The following is a 27034-nucleotide window of genomic DNA, read 5'->3' as shown; positions in this document are numbered from 1 at the left end:
AATAAGAACAATGCTTTATTTATAGTACTCTTGATTTCCCCCCTATCTCCCCTCTGTTCCTAATATTCCTTTTAAACTGAATTACCTCCCATTCTGGCACTACGTTTACTGGCGGTGAGGAGTGTGACAGCGCATGCGCAACGCGAATCGACTAACTCTTTGCTCCATTAACCAGCCTGAGATCACGTGACGCCAAGTCGCTGATGTAAATTCGTATTCTCATAGAAAAGAAATCGTATTCACAAACTCTTATAGCATATTGTATTCATAAAGAATAAACCACAAGTGTAAACTTGAACTTTGTCTTTGTAATTTCTTGAAGCTGTAACATTTTATTTTGTATTCTTATAGATAAAATATACAATACCTCTTTTGTATTTTACTTATGCACAACTATTGACTAATATGCACATATTTCCCTCTTTACATACACATTGTTTTTGACAGCGTTCTTACCCCATAAAAATCAGGACTAAAATAATGTCCTTTAGTAAGTCTAAAATTGAAATAATTGGACACCTGAATAAAAGCTATGTTTGGCATCAGCAAAATATAGTAATCCCAACAAAGAACCTCATATGAATTGTGAAGCATAGCATTGTCATAGCCCTACAACATCCAGAGACTTGAGGTACTCAGGGCGGATCTCATCCACCCCCGAAGCCTTGCCACCGCGGAGCTTTTTAACCACCTCGGTGACTTCAGCCTGGGTGATGAAAGAGTCCAACCCCGAGTCCCCAGCCTCAGTTTCCACCACGGAATGCGTGATGGCAGGATTGAGGAGATCCTCGATGTCTCTGGATGTTGTAGGGCTGTCATGGTTGACACGTCTCTTCAACATTGCGTGGCGGTCGGGGACAGTGCCTCTGGACTGGCAGACTGGGGTGGTGGTCCCCCTTCATAAGAAGGGGGACCGGAGGGTGTGTTCCAACTACAGGGGGATCACACTCCTCAGCCTCCCTGGTAAGGCCTACGCCAGGGTATTGGAGAGGAGAGTCCGACCGATAGTCGAACCTCGGCTTCAGGAGGAGCAGTGTGGTTTTCGTCCCGGCCGTGGAACCCTGGACCAGCTCTATACCCTCTACAGGGTGCTCGAGGGTTCATGGGAGTTTGCCCAACCGGTTCACATGTGTTTTGTGGACCTGGAGAAGGCATTCGACTGTGTCCCTCGTGATGCCCTGTGGGGGGTGCTCCAGGAGTATGGAATCGGGGGCCCTTTACTAGGGGCCATCCGGTCCCTGTACTTGCCGGCACTAAGTCGGACCTGTTCCCAGTGCATGTTGGACTCCGGCAGGGCTGCCCTTTGTCACCGGTCCTGTTCATAACTTTTATGGACAGGATTTCTAGACGCAGCCAAGGGCCGGAGGGGGTCTGGTTTGGGGACCAGTGGATTTCGTCTTTTCTTTTTGCAGATGACGTGGTCCTGCCGGCCCCCTCTAGCCAAGACCTACAGCATGCGCTGTGGCGGTTCGCAGCCGAGTGTGAAGCGGCTGGGATGAGGATCAGCTCCTCCAAGTCCGAGGCCATGGTACTCGACTGGAAAAGGGTGGCTTGTTCTCTTCAGGTTGGAGGGGAGTTCCTGCCTCAAGTTTAAGTATCTCTGGGATCGGTGCGGCTGCCACAGTAATGGGGGTGCTGTGCCGGTCCGTTGTGGTGAAGAGAGAGCTGAGCCGAAAAGCAAAGCTCTCAATTTACTGGTCGGTCTACGTTCCTACCCTCACCTATGGCCATGAACGTTGGGTCATGACCGAAAGAACGAGATCCCGGATACAAGCGGCTGAAATGTGTTTCCTCCGTAGGGTGGCCGGGCACTCCCTTAGAGATAGGGTGAGGAGCTCGGCCATCCGGGAGGGGCTCGGAGTAGAGCCGCTGCTCCTCCACATCAAGAGGAGCCAGTTGAGGTGGCTCGGGCATCTATACCGGATGCCTCCTGGACGCCTTCCTCGGGAGGTGTTCCAGGCACGTCCCACCGGGAGGAGGCCCAGGGGACGGCCCAGGACACGCTGGAGGGACTATGTCTCTCGGCTGGCCTGGGAACGCCTTGGGCTCCCCCTGGAGGAACTGGAGGAGGTGTCTGGAGAGAGGGACGTCTGGGCGTCTTTGTTGAGTCTGCTGCCCCCGCGACCCGGTCCCGGATAAGCGGAAGACGACGAGACGAGCATTGTCATAGTTTGGGGATGTATTGCTCCAGAAGGCCCTGACCAGTTCACTGTCATAAAAAGCACCATGAATTTTTGCATGTATCAGATGGTGCTTAAGAAAATTGTAAGATCATTGGTAAAAAAAAAAAAAAAATTAATAAATAAATAAAGCTGAAGCAAAACTGAACCCTGCAGCATGTTAAGGACCCATACCAGCAAATTCACCAAGGACTGGCTGAGAATTAGGAATGATCTCATTAAGATGCTGTGGGGTAACATGAAAGAGGTTGTACACGCAAGAAACCGCTCAAACATCAACACAGCCGAAAGTGAAGGGGTGGGGAAAACTTTCCTCAATCCAATGTCAGAAAATGGTAGATGGACTTAAGAAGCGCTTTTGTTTAATGAGTAATACAAGGTATATTGTTTACCTGCAATTAAATATTATTTTCTTTATCTTCCAGAGTTAGATAAAAAATATACATCAATATATAAACAATTCTTAATAAAAAACAGAGTATTTAGTGGGTAGTCTTATTTATGTCATGACTGTACATGGGTTATATAAATATGTTTTCAACAAACTAATTTTTTTCACCAAATTTAATTTGTTCAAAACACCTGCTGAAACTTTGGGTACATAACATAAAACATGCAATAATTGCTGGTTAATCTGACTTTGGTGAATATTTTTCTCTTTTGCAGTATACAGTCTGGAACTTTCTACCAAAGAACCTATTTGAACAGTTTCGAAGAATTGCCAATTTTTACTTCCTTATCATCTTCCTGGTGCAGGTAAGGAACAACCCTTAGAGTGTGTTAGTGCATGCATTTTTCTGAATATTTTCAATAAATGTAAACTAGCAGTTAATTAGTCTGCAGTTTAGATGGTTCATTGTATACAATGCAAACTTTTTTGATGTTGGCTATGGGAAAGAATATTTATTTGCATGTGGGTAGTGAGTGCTTTGAAACAGGCCTGCAGCATTTCCTCGAATGATTCTAGTACTTTGATAACTCGAGGCAAATTATCTGCCTCGAAGCTTCAGTAAATTCGGTTTACCTATTCGGTGCACTGTGTTCTGGCCGGCTGGTTGTTAAACGAAAATTCAGCAGAATGTTCCGTTTTTATCCGTTACTTGACTAATGTTTAGAATAATTGATGGAATACTGGATTACTAACATAATCCTTAGCTGCAGTCCTACTTTGATACATTATCAGGATGTGAAAACCGTACATGCTCACAATGGGCAGTTTTATAGTGTGGGTGAAATTCTGCTGACCTCCTGCAAAGAAAGAAAAATGTGTATTAAAGAAATAAACACCCTGATTTAATATTAATGCAACATGGGAATCGAATAAAAAATGAAAATAAACTAAGAGGCTGTGATTACCTTAGGCTTCTACAATTATACAAGTATTAATCTATATCCACTTAGTTACAATTGGTATTATTTTCACCTCTACAATTAATACTGGTGCACGTATTTCACCTGATTTGCTAGAAAAACTACGCCAATTAACTGAAACTTTTTTTGGCCACTGGGACCTTCAATGGAGAATAAATACCTCAGAAAAAATAATAGTAACTACAGGATGCATTGATACATTATTTACAACTAAACAATGTCTCCCAAGATCTCTCATATCATATGTGTGTAAAACTAAATCCTTCTGCTACATACTTTTCCAGCTCATCTATATTTCACCATGAGTGCCAGGTATCTGTCACAGGGGTCTACATAAGACTCCGTTCAAGAGCTGTCCATATATCACATTTTAGAGCTATCCAACCTGCTTGACACCCCTTCCCTTTATTTTCTTCTTGTTGTAGTGTGTTGCGTTTCAGGTAAATATCTTTAAGGTCGGATGTCGTATGCAAAGAAGGCTCTATAGTGCAAAAGCCCTTGTTTTCAACGACTCTTCATGATCACAGATCTTCCGTTTAAAACTGCAATAAACCTACTCTAAGTTAGGTTGAAGCTTTGACACTGCTAGTTCATGGTCCAGTCTACACTCTGCCTACTGGTGGCACTGTGGAATATGGTCCCCCATGGATGTTGTGTTTCAAAATGTTTCCTCTTAGTTTTACACAGCCTGCCTCTATGGTGTGGCTCTTTTCCAAGCCATTTCTCTTTAGTGCTTAGCATGCTGCATATGTGCATGAGCTTATATGTTCACCATAAACTGGGTACCACACTTCTGGGTTCTTCTTTCAGCGTTTCTCAAAATTGGATAATAAATTGGCATTAAGATGATCGAGTTTTGATATTTTGTCATTGAGTGAGAATTATCGATGTCCTCTTCTTGATGTTTAGAAACATAGATTTTATACCGCACTCCTTTCAATTATGTGACCAGGCAGGAAGGGCATATATCATCATTTATGCAACTCTGTTTTTAGTTGAGTTTGGGATTATATCTCACATTAGCTATTTTTATTTTAATTCCCAAAAGCATGAAATATGGAAAAAATTAATAAACAAGGTGACAAAAGGCAGCTGAAAATACAGCTGAAAGTTTTAGAAAAGTGATTTACATTAAGTTTAGAATAGAAGAAATTGAGCTTAACCGTTTTTAGTGGACATCTTTAAAAAATGTAAAATATATTTGTTGCACTGTCCATGTTAAAATGAATACTTGCAAAACAATATATTTTCTTCCATTTATATTTCTCATTCACTTAAGAGGTTTTAATGTGAGGCTGGTCCACAGCCAAACTCAGAAGGTTAAGACTGGATAAGGAAGAGGCCTTCAGGAATGGGGACAAAGACATATACAGGTCCTTCTCAAAATATTAGCATATTGTGTTCATTATTTTCCATAATGTCATGATGAAAATTTAACATTCATATATTTTAGATTCATTGCACACTAACTGAAATATTTCAGGTCTTTTATTGTCTTAATACGGATTATTTTGGCATACAGCTCATGAAAACCCAAAATTCCTATCTCACAAAATTAGCATATCATTAAAAGGGTCTCTAAACAAGCTATGAATCTAATCATCTGAATCAACAAGTTAACTCTAAACACCTGCAAAAGATTCCTGAGGCCTTTAAAACTCCCAGCCTGGTTCATCACTCAAAACCCCAATCATGGGTAAGACTGCCGACCTGACTGCTGTCCAGAAGGCCACTATTGACACCCTCAAGCAAGAGGGTAAGACACAGAAAGAAATTTCTGAACGAATAGGCTGTTCCCAGAGTGCTGTATCAAGCAAGGCACCTCAGTGGGAAGTCTGTGGGAAGGAAAAAGAGTGGCAGAAAACGCTGCACAACGAGAAGATGTGACCGGACCCTGAGGAAGATTGTGGAGAAGGGCCGATTCCAGACTTTGGGGGACCTGCGGAAGCAGTGGACTGAGTCTGGAGTAGAAACATCCAGAGCCACCGTGCACAAGCGTGTGCAGGAAATGGGCTACAGGTGCCGCATTCCCCAGGTCAAGCCACTTTTGAACCAGAAACAGCGGCAGAAGCGCCTGACCTGGGCTACAGAGAAGCAGCACTGGACTGTTGCTCAGTGGTCCAAAGTACTTTTTTCGGATGAAAGCAAATTCTGCATGTCCTTCGGAAATCAAGGTGCCAGAGTCTGGAGGAAGACTGGGGAGAAGGAAATGCCAAAATGCCAGAAGTCCAGTGTCAAGTACCCACAGTCAGTGATGGTCTGGGGTGCCGTGTCAGCTGCTGGTGTTGGTCCACTGTGTTTTATCAAGGGCAGGGTCAATGCAGCTAGCTATCAGGAGATTTTGGAGCACTTCATGCTTCCATCTGCTGAAAAGCTTTATGGAGATGAAGATTTCATTTTTCAGCACGACCTGGCACCTGCTCACAGTGCCAAAACCACTGGTAAATGGTTTACTGACCATGGTATCACTGTGCTCAATTGGCCTGCCAACTCTCCTGACCTGAACCCCATAGAGAATCTGTGGGATATTGTGAAGAGAACGTTGAGAGACTCAAGACCCAACACTCTGGATGAGCTAAAGGCCGCTATCGAAGCATCCTGGGCCTCCATAAGACCTCAGCAGTGCCACAGGCTGATTGCCTCCATGCCACGCCGCATTGAAGCAGTCATTTCTGCCAAAGGATTTCCGACCAAGTATTGAGTGCATAACTGTACATGATTATTTGAAGGTTGACGTTTTTTGTATTAAAAACACTTTTCTTTTATTGGTCGGATGAAATATGCTAATTTTGTGAGATAGGAATTTTGGGTTTTCATGAGCTGTATGCCAAAATCATCCGTATTAAGACAATAAAAGACCTGAAATATTTCAGTTAGTGTGCAATGAATCTAAAATATATGAATGTTAAATTTTCATCATTACATTATGGAAAATAATGAACTTTATCACAATATGCTAATATTTTGAGAAGGACCTGTACAGAGAGGCGAAGTACAAGTTTGGCAAGGCAGTGAAAGAGGCCAAACGACTGTACTCTGGGAAGCTCCAAAACCAGTTCTCAGCCAACGACTCTGCGTCTGTCTGGAAAGGGCTCAAGCAAATCACCAACTACAAGCCGAAAGCACCCCACTCCATCAACGACCGACGCCTCGCCAACGACCTGAACGAGTTCTACTGCCGCTTTGAAAGACAAAGGGACAGTCCTGCAACCATCCCCCACGACGCCCCCCAACAGCTGCAGCCACAATCCACCACCCCCACCTCCCCAACCTCAAGAGGGGCCTTGGCACCTCCAACCCCCACCCTGAAGTTCCCCCCCACCAGCCCCCTACCCACGCCGAGGACGGCTCTTTCCATCCAGAAGAGGGACGTCAACAAACTCTTCAGGAGACAGAACCCCCGGAAAGCTGCTGGTCCGGATTCTGTCTCACCAGCCAGCCTGAAGCACTGCGCTGATCAGCTGTCTCCAGTCTTCACAGACATTTTTAACACCTCACTGGAGACATGTCATGTGCCAGCCTGCTTCAAGTCCTCCACCATCGTCTCTGTTCCCGAGAAGCCAAGAACCACAGGGCTTAATGACTTCAGACCCGTCGCCCTGACCTCTGTGGTGATGAAGTCCTTTGAGCGCCTTGTGCTCTCACACCTAAAAGACATCACCGACCCCCTCCTGGACCCCCTGCAGTTTGCCTACAGAGCCAACAGGTCTGTAGATGATGCAGTCAACCTAGCCCTTCACTTCATCCTCCGGCACCTGGACTCCACAGGAACCTATGCCAGGATCCTGTTTGTGGATTTCAGCTCTGCCTTCAACACCATCGTCCCAGTTCTGCTACAGGAGAAGCTCTCCCAGCTGAGTGTGCCCGACTCCACCTGCAGGTGGATCACTGTCTGACAGGAAGCAGCGCGTGAGGCTGGGGAAGCACGTCTCTGACTCCCTGACCATCAGCACCGGTTCCCCCCAAGGCTGTGTTCTCTCTCCTCTGCTCTTCTCCCTGTACACCAACAGCTGCACCTCCAGTCAACAGTCTGTCAAGCTTCTGAAGTTTGCGGACGACACCACCCTGATCGGACTCATCTCTGATGGTGACGAGTCCGCGTACAGATGGGAGGTGGACCATCTGTTGGACTGGTGCAGCCAGAACAATCTTGAGCTCAACGCTCTAAAGACAGTGGAGATGGTTGTGGACTTCAGGCAGAACCCAGCCCCACCTGCCCCCATCACCCTCTGTGACTCCACAATTGACACTGTGGAATCTTTCCGCTTCCTGGGAACCATCATCTCCCAGGATCTCAAGTGGGAGCCAAACATCAGCTCCCTCATCAAGAAAGCCCAGCAGAGGATGTTCTTCCTGCGGCAGCTGAAGAAATTCAACCTGCCAAAGACTATGATGGTGCACTTCTACACAGCCATCATTGAGTCCATCCTCACCTCCTCCATCACCATCTGGTACGCCGCTGCTACAGCCAAGGATAAGGGCAGGCTGCAGCGTGTCGTTCGGTCTGCTGAGAAGTTGATTGGCTGCATTCTACTGTCGCTCCAGGAACTGTACACCTCCAGGACCCTGAAGCGGGCAGGGAAGATTCTGGCTGATCCCTCCCACCCCGGTCACAGACTCTTTGAGACTCTCCCCTCTGGCAGGAGGCTGCGGTCCATCCGGACCAAAACCTCACGCCACAAGAACAGTTTTTTCCCATCTGCCACCAGCCTGGTTAACAAAGCCCGGAAACCACCCTGACACTCTCCCTTTCACCCACACCCCCCCCCTTTTTTTGCTGACAGGACACCTGTAACCTGTAACTCTATGCGTTACATTAATGCTCAGCTTGGACTCCTGCTTTACTTGCACAATGATCACCTGCACTGTTGTATTGCTCTTGCATCTTATACTGCTCTATATTTACTCTCACTCACTTAAAACTGTGCACATATATTTATATTATATTGTAGATATGTTTATACTGTTTAATTTGTACTGTATTGCACCGACTACGCCAAAACAAATTCCAAAAACGTACTTGGCAATAAAGCTTTTCTGATTCTGATTCTGATTTGAAGTGGTAATTTTTAAAAATCCCAAAAATTGGGAATTAAAAAGTTGAAGCAAAGGTACCACCCAATATAAGCCTACTTCACTCACGCCAAATTTTATTGTGGGCTTTAAACCGCAACAAGGGCACTATTTTAGAAAAGGTTTTTAACATCTACTCTGCTCTGTTGCCATTTAACATAATTCATGTGCTGAAATAAATTTATGATAACGAGGAGCTCCTGAACAACGTTGAAGGAAAAAAAACAAGCTAAATTTGGGCTAAAAATGTTCTTCTCCTGTTTTCTGATGTACCGTTTGATGTTCATGGCCACCTACTTGGGCAACATGGGTATTTTATTTGATTTTTGTTTATTCTCAATTGTTATCTTTTAGATCGAGTTTTCTTAAACAAAAGAAAAAAATAACGCTATAAAAGTTGTGTATTGCTACTGCTACTTTCTTACTCTCCTTATAGCGTAGACCTGCACTATATGCTATTCTCAGATGTTTTGTCTTTCGTCCTCAGTTATAACTGGTAAAACTGAAAAGACGAAGTTCTTATTCAAACATGTAAATGTTTTTACTTATTCTTGGAAGGTAAAAAATTTAACTACTTGTATTACATCTTCCGAATAGTTTTTAGCTTAAACAAAACAAAAACGTTTCCTATTTGTATAGGATCTCCTGCCCAGATAATGACCACTGCCTCTATATCTTCATGTGTCATGTAATTATTTTTCATCTCCTTGAAAACTAACCAATCAAACTTATGAGTTGATAGGTTTGCTTTCCCTGTCTCAACTTCAGAGTAAATCTTTCCTCTCGTAGCTCTAATTCTCCCTAAGTAGCCCCAGGGGATTTGTCTGAGTTGTTCTAAACCCAGAAGGAGAGCTGCTTAAGGCCCAGAAGTGAACCCGTTAGCCCTGATGTAGCAGGCTATTGCTTATAGGTTTGTGTTGGTTTATCTGTGGAAATGCAAACAGAGGAAGCCAAGATCTTCAGAAAAGAAAAGATGCCTCCTGTTTTATTTGAACACAAAAGAAAGGTAGTTATTCTTCTCCTCTAAAAGTGAAGAAGATTTGAGTTTACATCTGCTTTTGTTCCTTCATCATCCGTAGTGTCTCTTTCCGGATCCCTTAAAGTAGGAACGAGCTGCTCTCCTTTTAGAAAGAGCCTGAACTGTGTCTGAAAACGGCTCTTTAAAGTAAAGAGATGCTAGGAGCTTGCCCAGAGAGATGGATCTTCTTTTTCAGGTTTCATACTGACTAAACAAGCTTAAACTGACAGCTCCCTTCAGCCTAGTTTTGTAGCCAACAGAGGCAGCTCATTGTTCTGTTTTCGACAGATCTCATTATCTTAAATTGAGCCAAATAATAGAAAATTTTCCCCTCCCTTTGATCACCTTCGAAACCTTGTCAGGGTTTATGTCTTTCAGTTTGTCAGTTTGTTTAAATTTTATCCTATGCAGATGTTTTTTCAGTTGAATTACAGCCAGAAATTGTAGTCAACTCATGATGCACGTCATGTTGATGTAAACCATTATACATGTTTGGATCAGTCACACATTTCTCATTGCTAGAGGATGCACAGAGATTTCTGGTGTGCAGTATAAATAGAACATCGTGTCTGTTTGTTCCCTTGAAATATGAGTCGGTGGGTATCCCCGGATTGTTAACGCATTTACTGATGCTGAATCATGATCACCATTTCTTTGCTAATGCCGTTCTTTGCAGGGTTCTCCTTTTGGTAGGCACTCAGTTCTATTAGACATACACGTTGGCGGTATTTTAGACAGCGAGGAACAGTATGCACATCGTGCAGTTGATTTGAACTTGAAGTTCTTTTGACCAAAATAAACCATCTTGCATCCCCCTATAAGAGACTATCTGCAAATACCAAACATTAATGTCATCCAGCCTCCGACTCTATTCTATGAACCTTTTGTCTCCCCTTTTTGTTCAGTCCCAGGGTTGCCGTTGTTCTTTTTCAGTCTCTATCACTCATAGCCCCCCGTGTCTCTGCAGCTCTGCACTGCTGACGTCAGCAGCCAGGGAGCCCTCTGTACTTCACAGCGACACAAATAGACACAAGCTGATGAAAAAGCACCACTCTTCTATAAATAGCCCCTGTATGTCTTTGCCTGAGTTCAGTTGAACAGGAATAGAGCACTGTGAGAGACAGAGACTGAAAATGAGAACGAGAGAGAGAGGGGGAGAGAAAGAGAGAGGGTGACTGGGTAGGAGGACATCAAGACCCACAGCACAGCGCTGGGGACCCCAGAGACCTGCAGTCTGTTGCTCACCCTGACACATTTCCTGCACCAGATGAAGTGCTGCTCTGCTCTGCTGCTCTGAAATCACACCCGCATATCAGCAGGAGCACACAGTTCACTCATACTGCAGAGTTTTAGTTTATTTATTTATATGTTTTTTGGCATTGCGTTTGGTGCATTGGAGAAAGGTGGAGGGGGGTATGTGAAAGTTTTGTGTTGTGTGCAAAAACTTAGATGTACATAATATCTATGAGAACACTGTACTGTTTGGCAAAGCATACAACTTGAAGCTATGGTGTAGATTTAAGTTTTATTAGTTATGTGTAAGAATATGGTAATTAAAAAAACATGATGCTTAACACATGTGGAAGTCACAAGGCCTCTTATAGGAATAAAGGTTTTGGCTCTGTCCATTTTGGATGTCATAAATCATAGATTAGGGGTCTAATAATATTTAATTACAAACTGACAAATGTCTTTATACCTGTAACCATGCAGGGCGTTTATGTGCAAAGCTACGGTGTGAGGCTTTAAGCCATGCACTTTTCAAAAGGCAGCAACTTAAATTGACACAAGAAGACAACACAGTGGAGAACGGTTAAACCAGAGTTGGAAGACTCCTGTTTGGCATTGAAGTTTCTCAGTGAACTACAGTGACATGGTAAAAGGCACTCAGCATAAAAACCTCTCGACTAACCAGTCTGTCTGTGCTCTGACCTTTGCCTGTGGTCATGTTATACAGATTCGTGACCAAAAGAACAAGATCCCGGATACAAGTGGTTGAAATGGGCATCCTCTGTAGGGTGGCAAAGACAAGTGTTGTGTTGAGACTAGGGCTGGGTATTGTTAAGGACCTCAAAATTCAGTTTAATTTTGATTCTTTGGGTCACAATTTGATTCAACATCAATTCAATTTGATATTGATTTTAATGCTTCGAGCATTACATTACATTACAATAAATCTTTTTTATGATCATGTAATTTGTATAAAACAGATAATGGTGTATAGTAAAAAGGAAAAAAACTATGTAGCTAAAACAGGCCTCACAATGTCATGATGACGTGGAACAATAAATATATTTTCTGGAGATCCATCTCCTTCACCATTTGAGTCATATGGGGCTGGTCGCATCTCTGACCTTTTAACCATTGAAGTCTTGCTCTCAGTGGTTCAACAGAGTTGGGGTGCCTCCTGAGACATCACCAAGGTGGCTTTCCTTAGCAGCTTCAGAGCTTGCTGCTGTTATGTCTGTCCCTGTATGTTCACAGATCTTTTTCTTGTCTCCAAACTTCAAGTAGTGCAGCTAGTTGCTGCGCTACTTTACCAATTTAGTCATCATGTTGTTTTTGCTAAGTCCAAAGCGGCTTCTATCCAAACAACGTGTCACGGCGCAAACCACTTGTTAGGGGAGTTGCTTCGGGGGCCCTTTACTAGGAGCTATCTGGTCTCTGTACAAGCAGAGCTGGAGTTTGGTTCGCATTGCCGGCACTAAGTCGGACCTGTTCCCGTTGCATGTTGGACTCCAGCAGGGCTGCCCTTTGTCACCGGTCCTGCTCCTAACTTTCATGGACAGGATTTCTAGGCGCAGCCAAGGGCCGGAGGGGGTCTGGTTTGGGGACCAGTGGATTTCGTCTCTTCTTTTTGCAGATGAAGTGATCCTGCTGGCCCCCTCTATCCAAGACCTACAGCATACGCTGTGGCAGTTCGCAGCCGAGTGTGAAGTGGCTGGGATGAGGATCAGCTCCTCCAAGTCCGAGGCCATGGTTCTTGACTGGAAAAGGGTGGCTTGTCCTCTTCAGGTTGGAGGGGAGTTCCTGCCTCAAGTGGAGGAGTTTAAGTATCTCGGGGTCTTGTTCACGAGTGGGTCAAGAATGGAGCGGGAGATCAACAGACGGATCGGTGCGGCTGCCGCAGTAATGGTTGTGTAAGTGGTTGCAGTAAGTGCTGTGTCGGTCCGTTGTGGTGAAGAGAGAGCTGAGCCGAAAAGCGAAGCTCTCGATTTACCGGTCGGTCTACGTTCCTATCCTCACCTATGGCCATGAACTTTGGGTCATGGTCACTTTGGGTGGCTGAAATGAGCTTCCTCCGTAGGGTGGCCAGGGACTCCCTTAGAGATGGGGTAAGGAGCTTGGCCATCCGGGAGGGGCTTGGAGTAGAGCTGCTGCTCCTCCACATCGAGAGGAGCCAGTTGAGGTGGCTCGGGCATCTATACCGGATGCCTCTTGGACGCCTTCCTCGGGAGGTGTTCCAGGCACGTCCCACCAGGGGACGGCCCAGGACACGCTGGAGGGACTATGTCTCTCGGCTGGCCTGGGAACGCCTTGGGCTCCACCCGGAGGAGCTGGAGGAGGTGTCTGGGGAGAGGGACGTCTGGGCATCTCTGCTGAGTCTGCTGCCCACGCGACCTGTTCCCGGATAAAGCAGAAGACGACGAGTACGAGTATATTGTAATGCATTGCTGAATCGATATTTTTACCCACCCCTAGTTGAGATGAGTTCCTCTGCCCACATGATTTTACTCACATGTTGCACTTTACACAGCATTCTATGGATGTGTTTTAACTCCACTCTGCATTAAAGTACAACTCATACACTGGATTTTATGTTTAGACAACTCCACTGTTTGTTTGTTTTCTTCTCGATCATTGGAATGCTGCCCCAAAAACTAAATCCTTCGCAACTGCAAGACTTTGCTAGGTCCAATCTAAAAAATCTCTGTGTGAAAACAAACTGAAAGTTTCAATTTTCTCACTTTTACTGATCCCTGGACCCGACCAGCAGAGTGAATAAATGGACTGAATCATTAAGATTCCAAAGCTAAGTTGTGTTCAGTTCCAGAGCTGTACAAAAATGTCCTAACGTTTTATTCTACGTTTTGGATTTTTCGTCCTAACTTTCAGTTATCTGTTAAAGCAGGCTGCTCATCAGCCTGCTATAAACAGCATAGAAAGAGCGGCTGTCTCTCTGCCTGCTCATGATTGTGCTGTTTATTTACTAAAAATAGTCTTGCTTTGCTCTTTATTTTAAGATGTATTCCTGGTAAGACCTTTTTTCTTTCAGTTAAACCTATTAGTTTTATCTTGCCTAGTTTGCCAATTGCCATAACAAGCCCTAAACAACCCTCTGCAGATAACCTTTAATAAAAATCCTGCAGCTATTTGCAAACAAATCAACGCAATGAAATACAGCTTACAACCCAGTTTCTTCTGTTCCTATTTAAAATGTTATTAAAGCCACCATCATGCTTTTGAGCTTGAGAAGCTTGTCAACTGTGAATTCAAACAGTTTTGTGGTGAAATGAAGATGAAAGGACTATTTCATATTTACCATTTATACCCAGGCACTAAAAAAAAGCTCCTTCCACCCACAATTGCTTTTTTTAGTCCTTTTATTGTACACTAAAGATACACCAAAAATAATACTACTGAGAATTTCCAAGTCAAGGTTATTTATAAAGCAGAGTTTAAACAACTGATTCTGACCAAAGTGCTACAGTTTAAAAATAGCAAAAGCAAAGTGCAGTGTAAAAATTGCTTTGCATGCTTTAGCTTCAGCCTGAGCTGTGTGTGGTATCTTCTTTTTTGTCCTTGTGGTTGTGGTTGTTCCCACACATAAATACTGAGAAGTGTTCTTGAAAGTTGGTATATCTCATCATTGTAAGTAAAGCTGTAGTTACTTTCTTATCTTGTGAATTTGTATGCAGGCATGTCTAAAATGCTTTTATTTTTGCCCAAATGTGAATAAGTGAAGCTTATTTTAAGTAAAATCAAGTCCTGTCATGTGTATTTACATACAATGTATAAAAATATAAAAAATATTTTTTTCTCAATTTCTGGCATGAAATAATACTAAATATTTCCTGATTTAGGTCAGTTAGGATCATCAAAATTATTAATATCTTCTAAATGCCAGAATACTGACAGAGTGATTTTTTAGAAATTTGTTTTTACTTTCTCCAAATTCAGAAATCTCCACACATTTCTCTAATTGGTAGAATTAATAGCAACATAGGTTTTGTTCTCCCGCAACATAATTTCCCTTTATATGGAAAGGTATTTTCAGCATGTGACTCAAATGCGATTTAAAAATGTGTTTTCGATGGACTTATCTTCCAAATTCATAACAAATGTAGATATGTGTTTATTTGAGTTGTTTCTGTTCGTATATTTGTTTGATCGAGACAGAAATAGCTAGGAGAAGACCTTTAAACCATTGTCTTTATCACTGAAACACAATGCAGACACACAGGATTTCTAAAGGGGTATTCATTGCTCCAATTTCTTCAATTTCTATCACAGTAATGTTGAGGAAAGTGATCAGTCACCATGTTAATCGGTGCATAACTCAAATGATTATTACGAACAATGTGTTAATCAGCTCAGTAATCCACCTAACTTCCAGCTTTGAGACCCTTAAAGCAGGTACAACTGTATCATTGTTATGCATTCACACTGCTGGTTTTGAATTTTGGAGTGTTTTTATCTGCAACTACAGCAGAAAGGCTTATAAATGATTGACGAGTATTTCTTTCAGTTCTGTCCAACCAAAGAGATCAGCCAGTATACATTTGGCTCTGGCACCACTGTGTCTTATCCATTTAATTCTGAGATCATTTATACCCAAGTTATTTGTAGTTTCTGTTAGACTTGAATTGACTTGTAGCTTTTACCTTTGTACTTATTCAGTGTGTCTGTCTGCAGGTGAACAGGTTTTTAAATGTGTAAAAACTTGTTCATATTGATTTGGGAAGCTTTTCCCATTTTCACTTCATGCAGAGGTGAGAAAAACAGAAATGTGACACTTTCTAGTACTTCTTGCCAGAATATAAATGAGTTGACTATTTCATGTCTGTGCATGCTGACATACTGAAACCGACTGTGCAGCCAGAGAGGGGACTTAGGTGAATCGAGGTGGGGGGCAAATCTGCATTCTGCAGGATCAACACATACCAGAATAAATCCAACAGAGTCGTTTATATGGACACTTGAGTACATAGGACTGATTGTCTAGTTAGGCTTTTTTGAAATGGTCAGTTGGGATATTACTAGATCTAAACCAATAAGATGCAAATTATAGAGCTTCAGTGCATGCGCACATTGTACTTGTAGATTCCCTCCACACCGCTCGAGGGGTGTGGAGGCTAACAGGAATCTGACAAAGCTCCTTGCTGGCCTTCTACTATGCCTTGGCACAGGCGCAAAAAGTGTTGGCATACCTGCAGATGGAGCACTCTGTCCCAGGCTCTCTTGATTAAAAGTCTTTTGGACCAAAACCTCTTTTGCTTCCCTCTAAAATCTAAATGTCTCCCTCATGTTTCTCCTTAAGGCAAAATATGTGATATTGTGTAAGCACCTTAGAGAAACAGATTACACCCTGCATTCAGGGGGTTAGCCATGACCTCTGAGCTATTACAACACACTGTTCCTGCTGCAGAAGTAACATGCCACAGCACAGATTTATAATATGAGTTAAATTCATACTTTTTACTGTTTACATTCACTTCTTTTTCCTCCCCCACAGGTGATAGTGGACACCCCCACCAGCCCAGTCACCAGTGGCCTGCCTTTATTTTTTGTCATTACAGTAACTGCTATCAAACAGGTAAGACCCTAATGAGGCCGATCAGTGCACATAACAGAAATGTTATTAGCTCTCTATTGCCATATCCCCTTTTTCTCAATGTCTTTATTTACGTAATAACCCCCCCCCCCCCCCCCCCTCCCCCCTCCATATAACACATTAGGTTCTGTTGCCTTTACAACTCCCCTGCAGTTTTTTTTTGTATAAAGTACTTGACTAATGCTCTCTTGGGTTCAGTATTAATGTGCACTGCTGGTGAGTTCTGATTGGGGTGAAGATGAAATGGGCTCCAGGCAAGTGTGAGTAAATGGAGAGAAAACGAGCAGGCCAGTCTATTACAGAGATACAAATTATCAAGGGCAGTGTTTGATGTATTGTTCTAGGGTTGGCTTTTTAGTTGGTCTACTGCTGGGACTTTGAAATGCACAATAGTGGACGGACTTCCCTGCAAAAATAAAAGAGAACCGCTCATACAAGTGGACCACTTTTAGCCAGGTTTTTCATGTGGGACTCCAAGGAGGTCTGCCTGACTTTATCACTGTGACTGAAGTGGTTTCTTTTGCCTCTCCTCATCCTCTCTCTGGGGTTATTCCTCTGTTAATCAGCCAGACTTTCTCCTCCTATCACCTTTCCCTGTTATCCCACGTTTTGGCTGAAGATCAGCCTTGGCATGAATTGCACTCTTTCTTTCAGTCCTCAGCATTTCTTGTACTTTCATCCCTATATTTTAGGTATTAACTAGATTTTATACCTTATGTGACTGCCGAATGTGCATTGTTTGGTACCTGAATTAGTATTTATTTCATAGTATGCTGTTTAATAACTCCTTTGGGCAATTAACATTAGCCAGTCGGCTTACAAGCGTTGTTGTTGTGTCATGTTCAGAAGTCAGAGCTGTATTGGTGCCCCACTGTTCCACATTGTTTGACTCTGTATTGATCTCATAGCTCTAGGTGTCCCATGTGTAGTCATTGCTTAGTGAAAGTTTACCATTTTTGGTTTGCTCAACAAATAAATCAATTTTGATTTTGACACATCGCCACAGGGATATGAGGACTGGCTACGGCACAAGGCTGACCGTGAGGTGAATGAGTACCAGGTGTCAGTACTAGAGGATGGCCGGAGGATACGAAAGCAGAGTGAGAAGATCAGGGTACGTTTTAGTACACGCATCGTTACTTAGATCAATAAGAAGAAATATAACAATGTTTTTGCAAAGCTGTTTGTTTTTTTTTAAATGGGGGCTGATGGTCATCAATATCACTTTAGTAATATGCCTGTTCTATTGCAGTTCTTTTCGATTTAATATCTTTTTTAAGAGTTTGTTCTGTTTGTTAAGCCACTTAACAGCAACTTATAAAACTATTTAAGCACACAGAGGCTGCTAAACTCCAGGAAAACTGGAGTTGTTTAGACATTGGGCTTTAAATGAAAGTATGCCACGGTTTCATCAGTCACAGTTTCAATTCTGCTCAGATTTTCCATAATACCATCTTATGGTCTGCAATGCTTTTAATAAGATCCCAGGGAGGATAACAGAGTGACCGTACTTTTCTCTGGTTATCTGTAGCAAAGAGTAACAGTCCTGCCCTTCCTCCACGTTTTCACTGTGCACTGCTAGTCATACTTTATAAGGAACAGAATGACACAGTTGTGTTATATCCTGTGCAATAACAACTTGACAGCTGCTACTAAACATAATGGGTATTTATTTTGTATACATTTTAAGCTGATTATTAAGTTAAGCTCTTTCTTAGGTTATTTTTCTTCTTTGCAAAAATACATTTTCCAAAGAATAACATCGTAACTGAAAAATCTATATTAAATATTAGCAACAGTAGGAATAGTTGTAGGAATAAGGGCTTTATCTTGAGAATGTTCTTCTATCCAATGTCTGTTCTTGTATTTTCACACATGACAAACAATGCTGCATAGAACCAGTTGAAATGTGAGGTTTGTAACTAGCAACCTCTAACTATTTTTTTTTTTTTTTTTTTTACATCTGGAATCGGTGACAGAGAAAGCGGTTTAACATATTTTGCACCACCATGGTGATTCAGAAAACCTCACACGTAGAGGGGAGAAAGAAAGTGGCTTTCCAAAAAATACAATCTACAACAGTATCAGGAAGTGATCTCCTTGGGAAACAAATAGTTTTTATACACAGTCTCATATTCTTTTGTTTAGTTATCCTTTGGTTGCCCCAGCATTGCATCACATTTATTGCCACTCTTTGGGATTCACCTGTTTATGCCCTTGAAACTGTGCTATATTTGTTTTGTTTTTTTCAGTTATACGACTAATGAAAATGGGATATATTTTTTTTCTGTGTTTGCTCGTTTGCCAGTAAGAAACTGCCTAGAGTTGTTTGCTGAGTTGTTTTTTTATTTGCTCATCTCAAGTTTGAAGCCTTTTCATGCTAAAATGGTTTATTAGTAAGTGGCTCAGCAGACACAAAAACTGAAATGAAAATGAGTGAAAAGCACGCAATGTCCCAAACAGAAAACCTGAAAAAGACCTTCATGAAGCCGAGAGAGCTACTTATGTCATTGGCCTCATTGGAAGACTGTCATATTTCAATAAACATTACCTCATTGATTTGTGTCAGTTACGCTGTTGAAAGCTGAAACCATAAAACTTTGAGAATGTAAAAAATCCCAAATCCTAAAAAATATGTGGGTTGCTCCTAGCCAGTAATGACCTGAGGTTAAGGATTTTGAACAAGCCCAATCAAACAGCTATATACTAAATTGTAGTTAAACAAATACTAAACAGGATGACCTACTTGAATTTTCCACTATCATTGGTCACTTACCTGTGGTGTGTTTTTCCTATATAATGTCTGAGAGACATCCTTCAAAAATGTTAAATCGGTATATTTTACTCAAGGTTGGATGCAAGCTGGAGATGAAGTTAACATCCAGAAAGCAAATGATTTGTTTGTGTTTAGTTATGCAAACTGAAGCTGAAATGAAAGTGAATGTTAATGAGAAGAAAATAAGGGACTTACACTGGTGACTCTTAAATTCTCCACAGCTACTACAACAGACTAGGAAATGATTTATTTTAGATGCTTTCCTAATCTTTGTAGTGAAGTTTCTCACTGTTATGAAGCATGTGCCGGCCTGCAAACATTCACACTTACATGCCTATAAATATCAAGCACAGGGACTCCTGAATCACTAGTATTTACTGTTTATTTAATCCCCTTGAAATCTGTGATTCTGTCCAACATGTATGGTTCAACATTTGGTCCAACATTTCCCCTTAAATCTAGTGTTTAATATATGTGCAACGGTACACGTATTGTTTTCGGACATAATACAATAACATTAATTTCAAAAACGAAAAACATTTTTTTATTGCTGCCCAAAGTAAAGAAATAATTATATATTTTTATTTATTTTATTAACTAAGGCTTACCAAAAACATACTGGACCTTCACTTTAAAACACAAATACCTACCAAGCCGTGATTTTTTTCATGTACCCTTACACCCCTATGTTTTACTTCTACCAATTATTTCTGTGTATTTTGTTAATCTTTCTACTGCTGTTTTACTTAATGCTACCGTTGTTTTATTTTTGTCTCCTGTCTTCAGGTGGGAGACATTGTGGAAGTAGAAGAAGATGAGACCTTTCCCTGTGATTTAATACTACTGCAGTCTAGCCGAGAGGACGGCACATGTTTTGTTACCACAGCAAGCCTGGATGGAGAGTCCAACCATAAAGTAAGATGATCTGCTGTCCATCTCTAACTACTGTTTTAATCTGCACTTATTTATGAATGCCCTGTATGATGGGAAGACGGCCCTAAAGTTTAGATCAGTGTTAATTATTTGAATTACAAAGCTGATATCATAGAGGCTTCACTGTTCTTTTAAAAGTAACAATTACCTGATTGAAACAAGCTTCTCTCATCTGTTTCCTTAGTTGCATTATTCTCTAGTTCAGCATTTCCAGTGTCTGTCACGCCATCTCAGTATCTTTTGTGCTCTCATTCCTTCTCCCTCTGAGTGAAAAAGAAAACAGGAAACTAGAATGACTACTTGACTTTAGTCAGTCATGACAGGCATTTCTTACCCTGTCTGTTCCACCTTCCAGACACACTACACAGTGCCAGACACAGAGAGTGATCTGCAATATCTCAGTGCCACCATCGAGTGTGAACAGCCTCAACCTGACCTTTACAAGTAAGTCAGTCACCATGTGGTCTCAACAGATTTACACTGCATGTTTGTGGCGTGTTGGATTAACACAATGCCATTTCAAAATGCTACCATGTTGTCTTATCAATAAGATGAAGATAATACACCAACAGTGGAAGCCAGATATTTATATACACTTGATAAAAAGTAATATAACCTTTTTTATCGCTGCCTGGCATTAAATCAGACTAAACCTTTCCTGTTTTAGGTCAGTTTGAATTAACAGAGAACATTTATCTGCTAAATGCCAGAATAATTAGAGATAACTTTTTATTGATTCTTTTTAATTACTACAAATTCAGATGTTTATATCCTTAATATTTGGTATAATTGCCTTCTAAACTGTATGGGTTTGGTCAATTATTTTGGGTTTCTTCCACAAACTTCACTTTGTAATTTGTTTGAATTTTACCTCATTCCTCTTGACAGAACTGATGTAACTCAGTCATGTTTCTGGCTGCTTTACTCACACACACATTTTCAACTCTCCCCAGAAATGTTCATTGGGACTGAGATCCACGGTTTGTGGTGGCCACTCCAAAGCATTGATTTTGTTCTCCTTAAGTCACTTTCTGACTAATATGATACACAGGGTCATTGTCGATTTGGAAATCTATTTGTGACCAACCTTTGACTTTCTAGCTGATGTTTTCAGATGTTTTTTCAATATTTCCACACGATGTAGATAGATAGCTACCATCCATTTTGCACCAGTCTCTCCCAGTGTTAGTACAGGAAACATTTCACTGTCTCATAGCAGTTTCAGTCAGCATCTTCAAAAGATATTTTGCTTTTGTTGTAGGGTTCATGCACACATTTTGTACCAAAACACATTCATCTCTGGGACACAGAACCCGTGCCCTTCCTGAATGGTATAATGGCCGGACATTCCCATGCTGTTAATAGTCGCATATAATTGTTTGAAGATACAAACGTGGCACGTTTAGGTATCTGAAAATACGGTATTACACACTGATGAACCGGACTTGTGGAGGTCAACAATACTTCTGCTGATATCTTGACAGATTTCCCTTGATTTTACCATATGAGGTCACAAAAGTATCTTAAGTTAACCGAAATGGTGCAGTTTAGAAGCTTAGAACGCTCTAATATCACCATCTGTGTTTTTTTCAAATTGTTTAAAGGAATCTCAATATTGATGAATGTAAACTCCTGAATTTTGAGAACGAAAAGTAATCTTCTTTCAATGTTCTTGCATTTAGCAAATAGAAATAATTTTGGAAATCCTAACTGACCTAAAACAGGAAATGTTAGGTCTGTTTTAATGTCACGTCAGGAAGTGAGAAAACAATGGTTGGGTTTTTTGTATACAATGTACGTACACTGTTGGGATTTCTTGTCGGGCTTTTTTCCTCCAAAAATAACAATGATCATTATGTCCAGAAATGTCAATTTTAGTTATCAGCCCACAGAAAATGTCTTCAGAAATAAAGTCGTTGTCCATGAGTTCCTTTGCAAACTCCAATCTTTTTGCAAGGGCTCTACTTTTGCCGGCTCTGCTCCACTCAGCCCGCTATGCGACTATTTCAGTTACTGGCTTTTAAGGCCCGGTACTGGCTTTTTTGGTACCTGCTTGGCAGCAGGTTGGGTTGGGGCTGAGCAGGGCCAAAATGTGATGTGAACAGACTGCTGTTCACTGATTGGCCATGAGCGTGGTCAGCAAGTCTAACCCTTGGGTACAACGTGAGATCCAGGCTTTTCTGTGCATCATAACTGACGGAAATATTGAGCAGCAGCTCGATGGTGTCGGGTATGATGACAGCGCACGACGCTGACGCCTTGTTGTGTTTCCATTGGAAACTAGAAGTTTGAAGCCACACCTCCAGTCGTCGGTGAGTCCTTGGAAACACAACAGGTTTCAGGCTGAGTAGAGCGAGGTCGAGTGGAGCAGTGCGGTGCTGGAACCGAGAATAGAAAAAAAAGCAGTATAATACAGGCATATATAAGGTGTATATACATTTCTGAATTTGTAAAAAGTACTTAAAATTCTTTGAAAAATTAGTCTCTCATTATTTTGATCTTTAGTAAAAAGAAATAACTTTGAAGCGCCTACCTTAAGGGGCGCGCTCCCCCTGGCAACAGGATTGCCCTCCCCCTCAAATTAACTACAGCATGTAATAAATGATCAAATATCAGTACGTGTTCACACATTATCAGTTTACTACAGCAGGAGAGGAAGTGTATTGTTTTCAGTTTATGTCTTGATGCCCCGTGCAGAAGCACACACGGGGGGCAGGGAGGGGGAGAACACAGAGAAACATGAGTGTTCTGCATACAGTCAAGGCCATTTTTTCAAAGTAATTTTCTAAATAACAGTGGAGAGTATAGAAAGGAAGAGAGAAATATTGTGATGGTTTATGCCCTTGTATGGAGCCGCGTATGGGCCAAAACTATAATTTACCTGGCACCACTTCAAATAAAGCATGTCTCTTTTTGAATAAAAAAAAAATGTATAAACGAGCCAGTCTTTGAATGGCCCTGATTGGGATGGGGGCAGGATTTCAAAATAAAATCCAACTCTCACTCACTATAATTTACCTGTTAAACACATGTGCATCTGGAAAAAGTGAATACATTAACTAAATCTGAAAGTCCAGACTGTCCTTTATTCATCTGTGGCTTCTTATTCGGTTTTTAGTTTAACTCCCCCAGTGTATGTAAATAAATAGTTTCAATTGAATGTTCTAAGTTGATGTTTTCTGTTCCAGATTTGTGGGCCGTATGCACATTTACAATAACAGACAGGAGCCTGATGTGAGGTGAGTTCTCTCATGCACAGCCATCTCAATCCACTTTAAATGGAAGCAAGATCAGAACACGGTTCCTTAAGCACCCATTTGTTTCCCTTTGCATCTCTAACAAATCACTCCTCTATTGATCCTTCATTGCAAACAAGGCAGGGGTTTAGCCACTTCCAAAGCACTCCCACTGGCGTTTCTCATTGACTACTTCATAATAACCACAAACAAATTCCAGTGTCCTTCTGAAGAGCACTGGGAAACCTAGACTGCAGCCTCACTGTCACTGCGTATTTTAGAAGAGATGCCAGATCTCCTGCCAGGTTCCCATTTAGAGAATAAACGGCTGTGTGGATTGCACAGCTCCTGAATCACAAAACAAGCGTTTAATCCACCGATGTGATTGTGCAGATCTTTAGGCCCAGAAAACCTGCTGCTGAAAGGAGCAAATTTGAAGAACACTCAGAAGATATGTGGTGAGTCAAATAAAAGTAGAATAACTCAATGGGTTCTTAGGCAGAATGCTGATCCTTCTTTTTCTCTTTTCTTTCTCGTTTTTCTCAAGGTGTTGCAGTTTACACTGGAATGGAGACAAAAATGGCTCTTAACTATCAGGGCAAATCTCAGAAACGTTCTGCTGTGGAGAAGTAAGTTTGTAGCAAGAACCCGAGGAAAGTTCAAACATATCTGGTTGACTGTTTTTCGTAACTCATATTGCTCTTTTAGGTCAATCAATGCCTTCCTTTTGGTTTACCTTTTCATCCTGGTGAGCAAGGCGCTTGTGTGCACCACCCTTAAGTATGTGTGGCAGAGCAAGCACGATGAGCCGTGGTACAACGAGAAGACGCAGAAGGAGAAGGACACTAATCTGGTGAGACTAAATGTTTTCTTAAAGCACTGATGGAACTGACCACGATTTTAAAACTGGAAGCAGAAATTTATGTGGCTGATAAATTACTAACTCAACAACAAACCTAATTAATGGGTTGGAAAACACAGTTGAAAGTTTAAACTTTAACTTAATAATGGATTAGTGTAGGTCTGCCCAATGAAAAACATCTGTCACTTCATATCATTTGCATAATTTTTCCAAAATGTTTTTACAACATTTAAAAATCAGAATGACTCAGAAAGTAATTTACTGATTTAACAAAAAAACTGATTTTAAAAGGTGTTTGACACAAGACAGGATGTTGGAAAGTTTTTGTATTTGCTTGTTTTAGTGTTTGTGATTTTCCAACCTTATTTTCAGTGAAATGCTGTTTGATCAAGTGGATGTCTGACTGTAGCTGTAGATGTATTTCCACAAATGCATATATTTTTTTTATCTGATGGGTCATTTAATAATACTCCTATTTTAAAAAATGAAAGCCAATCAGACTGCCTTCAATCTTAAATCTGTTTCCACTCATCTCACCATTGTTCAAAACCTGTTAAAAGCTGCAAAAAAATTACATCAGCGGGGAAGTCCAGAGCTTAATTCAATTGAGATTCATGACACAACTTAAAAATTACCGTTTATACGCTGTCCATCAAATCTGACTCAGCTTAAGCTGTTTTGCAAAGAACTGGCAAAATATTCTCCCGATGTGTAACGCTGGTAGAGACAACCCAAAAGATCTGCAGCTGTAATCGCAGTGAAAAGTGGCTGAGTACAAAAGCACACCACACTTCTCAGATTTATTTTTTATTTTTTTAAAACTTTGAAAACTGTAGTTTAATACTGTGTAATTCAGATTTTACTTCACAGTTATGCTCGACTTACTGTTGGTCATGATATCCTAACAAACTACATTGTAGTTTGTGGCTGATGGTGACAAAATGTAGAAAGTTCAGTAATTTCACAAGGTAGGTTGTTTTTCTATAGCAGTAAATTAAAAGGCAAACTGAAACTTTATTTGTCTAATTCCAGTCTTCTGGAGAACCCAGTGATCACTGTGGTGCTCTTTACAAAAGCTATTTTCTGTTTCAGAGCTCACTAGTTTTTTGTTTTTTTATTTGCATGAACCAAACTGTTTATTTGTTCAGTCCTAATTACCCTAATGTCATAGGCTAAGTAGTACTTTACAGGAATGACCTGTTTTGAGACTGAAAGCTCTTTTGCATATTTGAAACTTTATAACAATTGTTGAAGTGCTCTGTAGTATTAAATATTTACTGGTTACAGCTGCATTTTGCAACATTTAGACCACTTCTTCATCTATAATACTTTACATGCTCTGATACTAACAAGTAAAAAAAGTTAAACAAATGGCCACTGCTGACCTATTTGAGGCTTTGCAGTTATTCATGATTATTTGCCTTTATGCGAGATGGCAATATGTGACCCAATAGGCAAATTGTTCGTTCGTTCGTCGTCTTCCGCTTATCCAGGACCGGGTCGCGGGGGCAGCAGACTCAGCAGAGACGCCCAGACGTCCCTCTCTCCAGACACCTCCTCCAGCTCCTCCAGGGGGAGCCCAAGGCGTTCCCAGGCCGGCCGAGAGACATAGTCCCTCCAGCGTGTCCTGGGCCGTCCCCTGGGCCTCCTCCCGGTGGGACGTGCCTGGAACACCTCCCGAGGAAGGCGTCCAGGAGGCATCCGGTATAGATGCCCGAGCCACCTCAACTGGCTCCTCTCGATGTGGAGGAGCAGCGGCTCTACTCCGAGCCCCTCACCCTATCTCTAAGGGTGTGCCCGGCCACCCTACGGAGGAAGCTCATTTCAGCCGCTTGTATCCGTGATCTCGTTCTTTCGGTCATGACCCAAAGTTCATGGCCATAGGTGAGGGTAGGAACGTAGACCGATCAGTAAATTGAGAGCTTTGCTTTTCGGCTCAGCTCTCTCTTCACCACAATGGACCGGCACAGCGCCCCCATTACTGTGGCAGCCGCACCGATCCGTCTGTCGATCTCCCGCTCCATTCTTCCCTCACTCGTGAACAAGACCCCGAGATACTTAAACTCCTCCACTTGAGGCAGGAACTCCCCTCTAACCTGAAGAGGACAAGCCACCCTTTTCCGGTCGAGTACCATGGCCTCGGACTTGGAGGAGCTGATCCTCATCCCAGCCGCTTCACACTCGGCTGCGAACCGCCACAGCGCATGCTGTAGGTCTTGGCTAGAGGGGGCCAGCAGGACCACGTCATCCGCAAAAAGAAGAGACGAAATCCACTGGTCCCCAAACCAGACCCCCTCCGGCCCTTGGCTGCGTCTAGAAATCCTGTCCATAAAAGTTATGAACAGGACCGGCGACAAAGGGCAGCCCTGCCGGAGTCCAACATGCACTGGGAACAGGTCCGACTTAGTGCCGGCAATGCGGACCAAACTCCTGCTCCGCTCGTACAGGGACCGGACGGCCCCTAATAAAGGGCCCCCGATTCCGTACTCCTGGAGCACCCCCCACAGGGCATCACGAGGGACACAGTCGAATGCCTTCTCCAGGTCTACAAAACACATGTGAACCGGTTGGGCAAACTCCCATGAACCCTCGAGCACCCTGTAGAGGGTATAGAGCTGGTCCAGTGTTCCACGGCTGGGACGAAAACCACACTGTTCCTCCTGAAGCCGAGGTTCGACTATCGGTCGGACTCTCCTCTCCAATACTCTGGCGTAGGCCTTACCAGGGAGGCTGAGGAGTGTGATCCCCCT

At 42.2% G+C, this 27034-nt stretch overlaps 1 protein-coding gene across 13 annotated transcripts in view; it reads left to right on the top strand.

The window, feature by feature from the left end:
* The window catches only part of atp11c (ATPase phospholipid transporting 11C), an 80100-nt gene that overhangs the window by 31328 nt on the left and 21738 nt on the right, over nucleotides 1–27034 (top strand). For all 13 annotated transcript variants that reach the window (XR_007036291.1, XM_047353237.1, XM_047353235.1 and 10 more), the window contains 9 exons: nucleotides 2847–2936; nucleotides 16379–16459; nucleotides 17484–17591; nucleotides 20040–20168; nucleotides 20542–20630; nucleotides 23375–23425; nucleotides 23816–23880; nucleotides 23970–24051; nucleotides 24131–24275. Coding sequence is in view for 12 of the 13 variants with exons in the window: in XM_047353237.1 (XP_047209193.1) it covers nucleotides 2847–2936; nucleotides 16379–16459; nucleotides 17484–17591; nucleotides 20040–20168; nucleotides 20542–20630; nucleotides 23375–23425; nucleotides 23816–23880; nucleotides 23970–24051; nucleotides 24131–24275 (840 nt within the window). In the remaining variant the exon portion in view is untranslated. The remainder of the gene's footprint in view (nucleotides 1–2846; nucleotides 2937–16378; nucleotides 16460–17483; nucleotides 17592–20039; nucleotides 20169–20541; nucleotides 20631–23374; nucleotides 23426–23815; nucleotides 23881–23969; nucleotides 24052–24130; nucleotides 24276–27034) is intronic.

The sequence above is a fragment of the Girardinichthys multiradiatus genome, chromosome 23 (assembly GCF_021462225.1).
Source record: "Girardinichthys multiradiatus isolate DD_20200921_A chromosome 23, DD_fGirMul_XY1, whole genome shotgun sequence".
NCBI lineage: Eukaryota > Metazoa > Chordata > Actinopteri > Cyprinodontiformes > Goodeidae > Girardinichthys > Girardinichthys multiradiatus.
The sequence above is the reverse complement of the archived record's forward strand: the minus strand, read 5'-3'. Positions and strand labels throughout refer to the sequence as shown.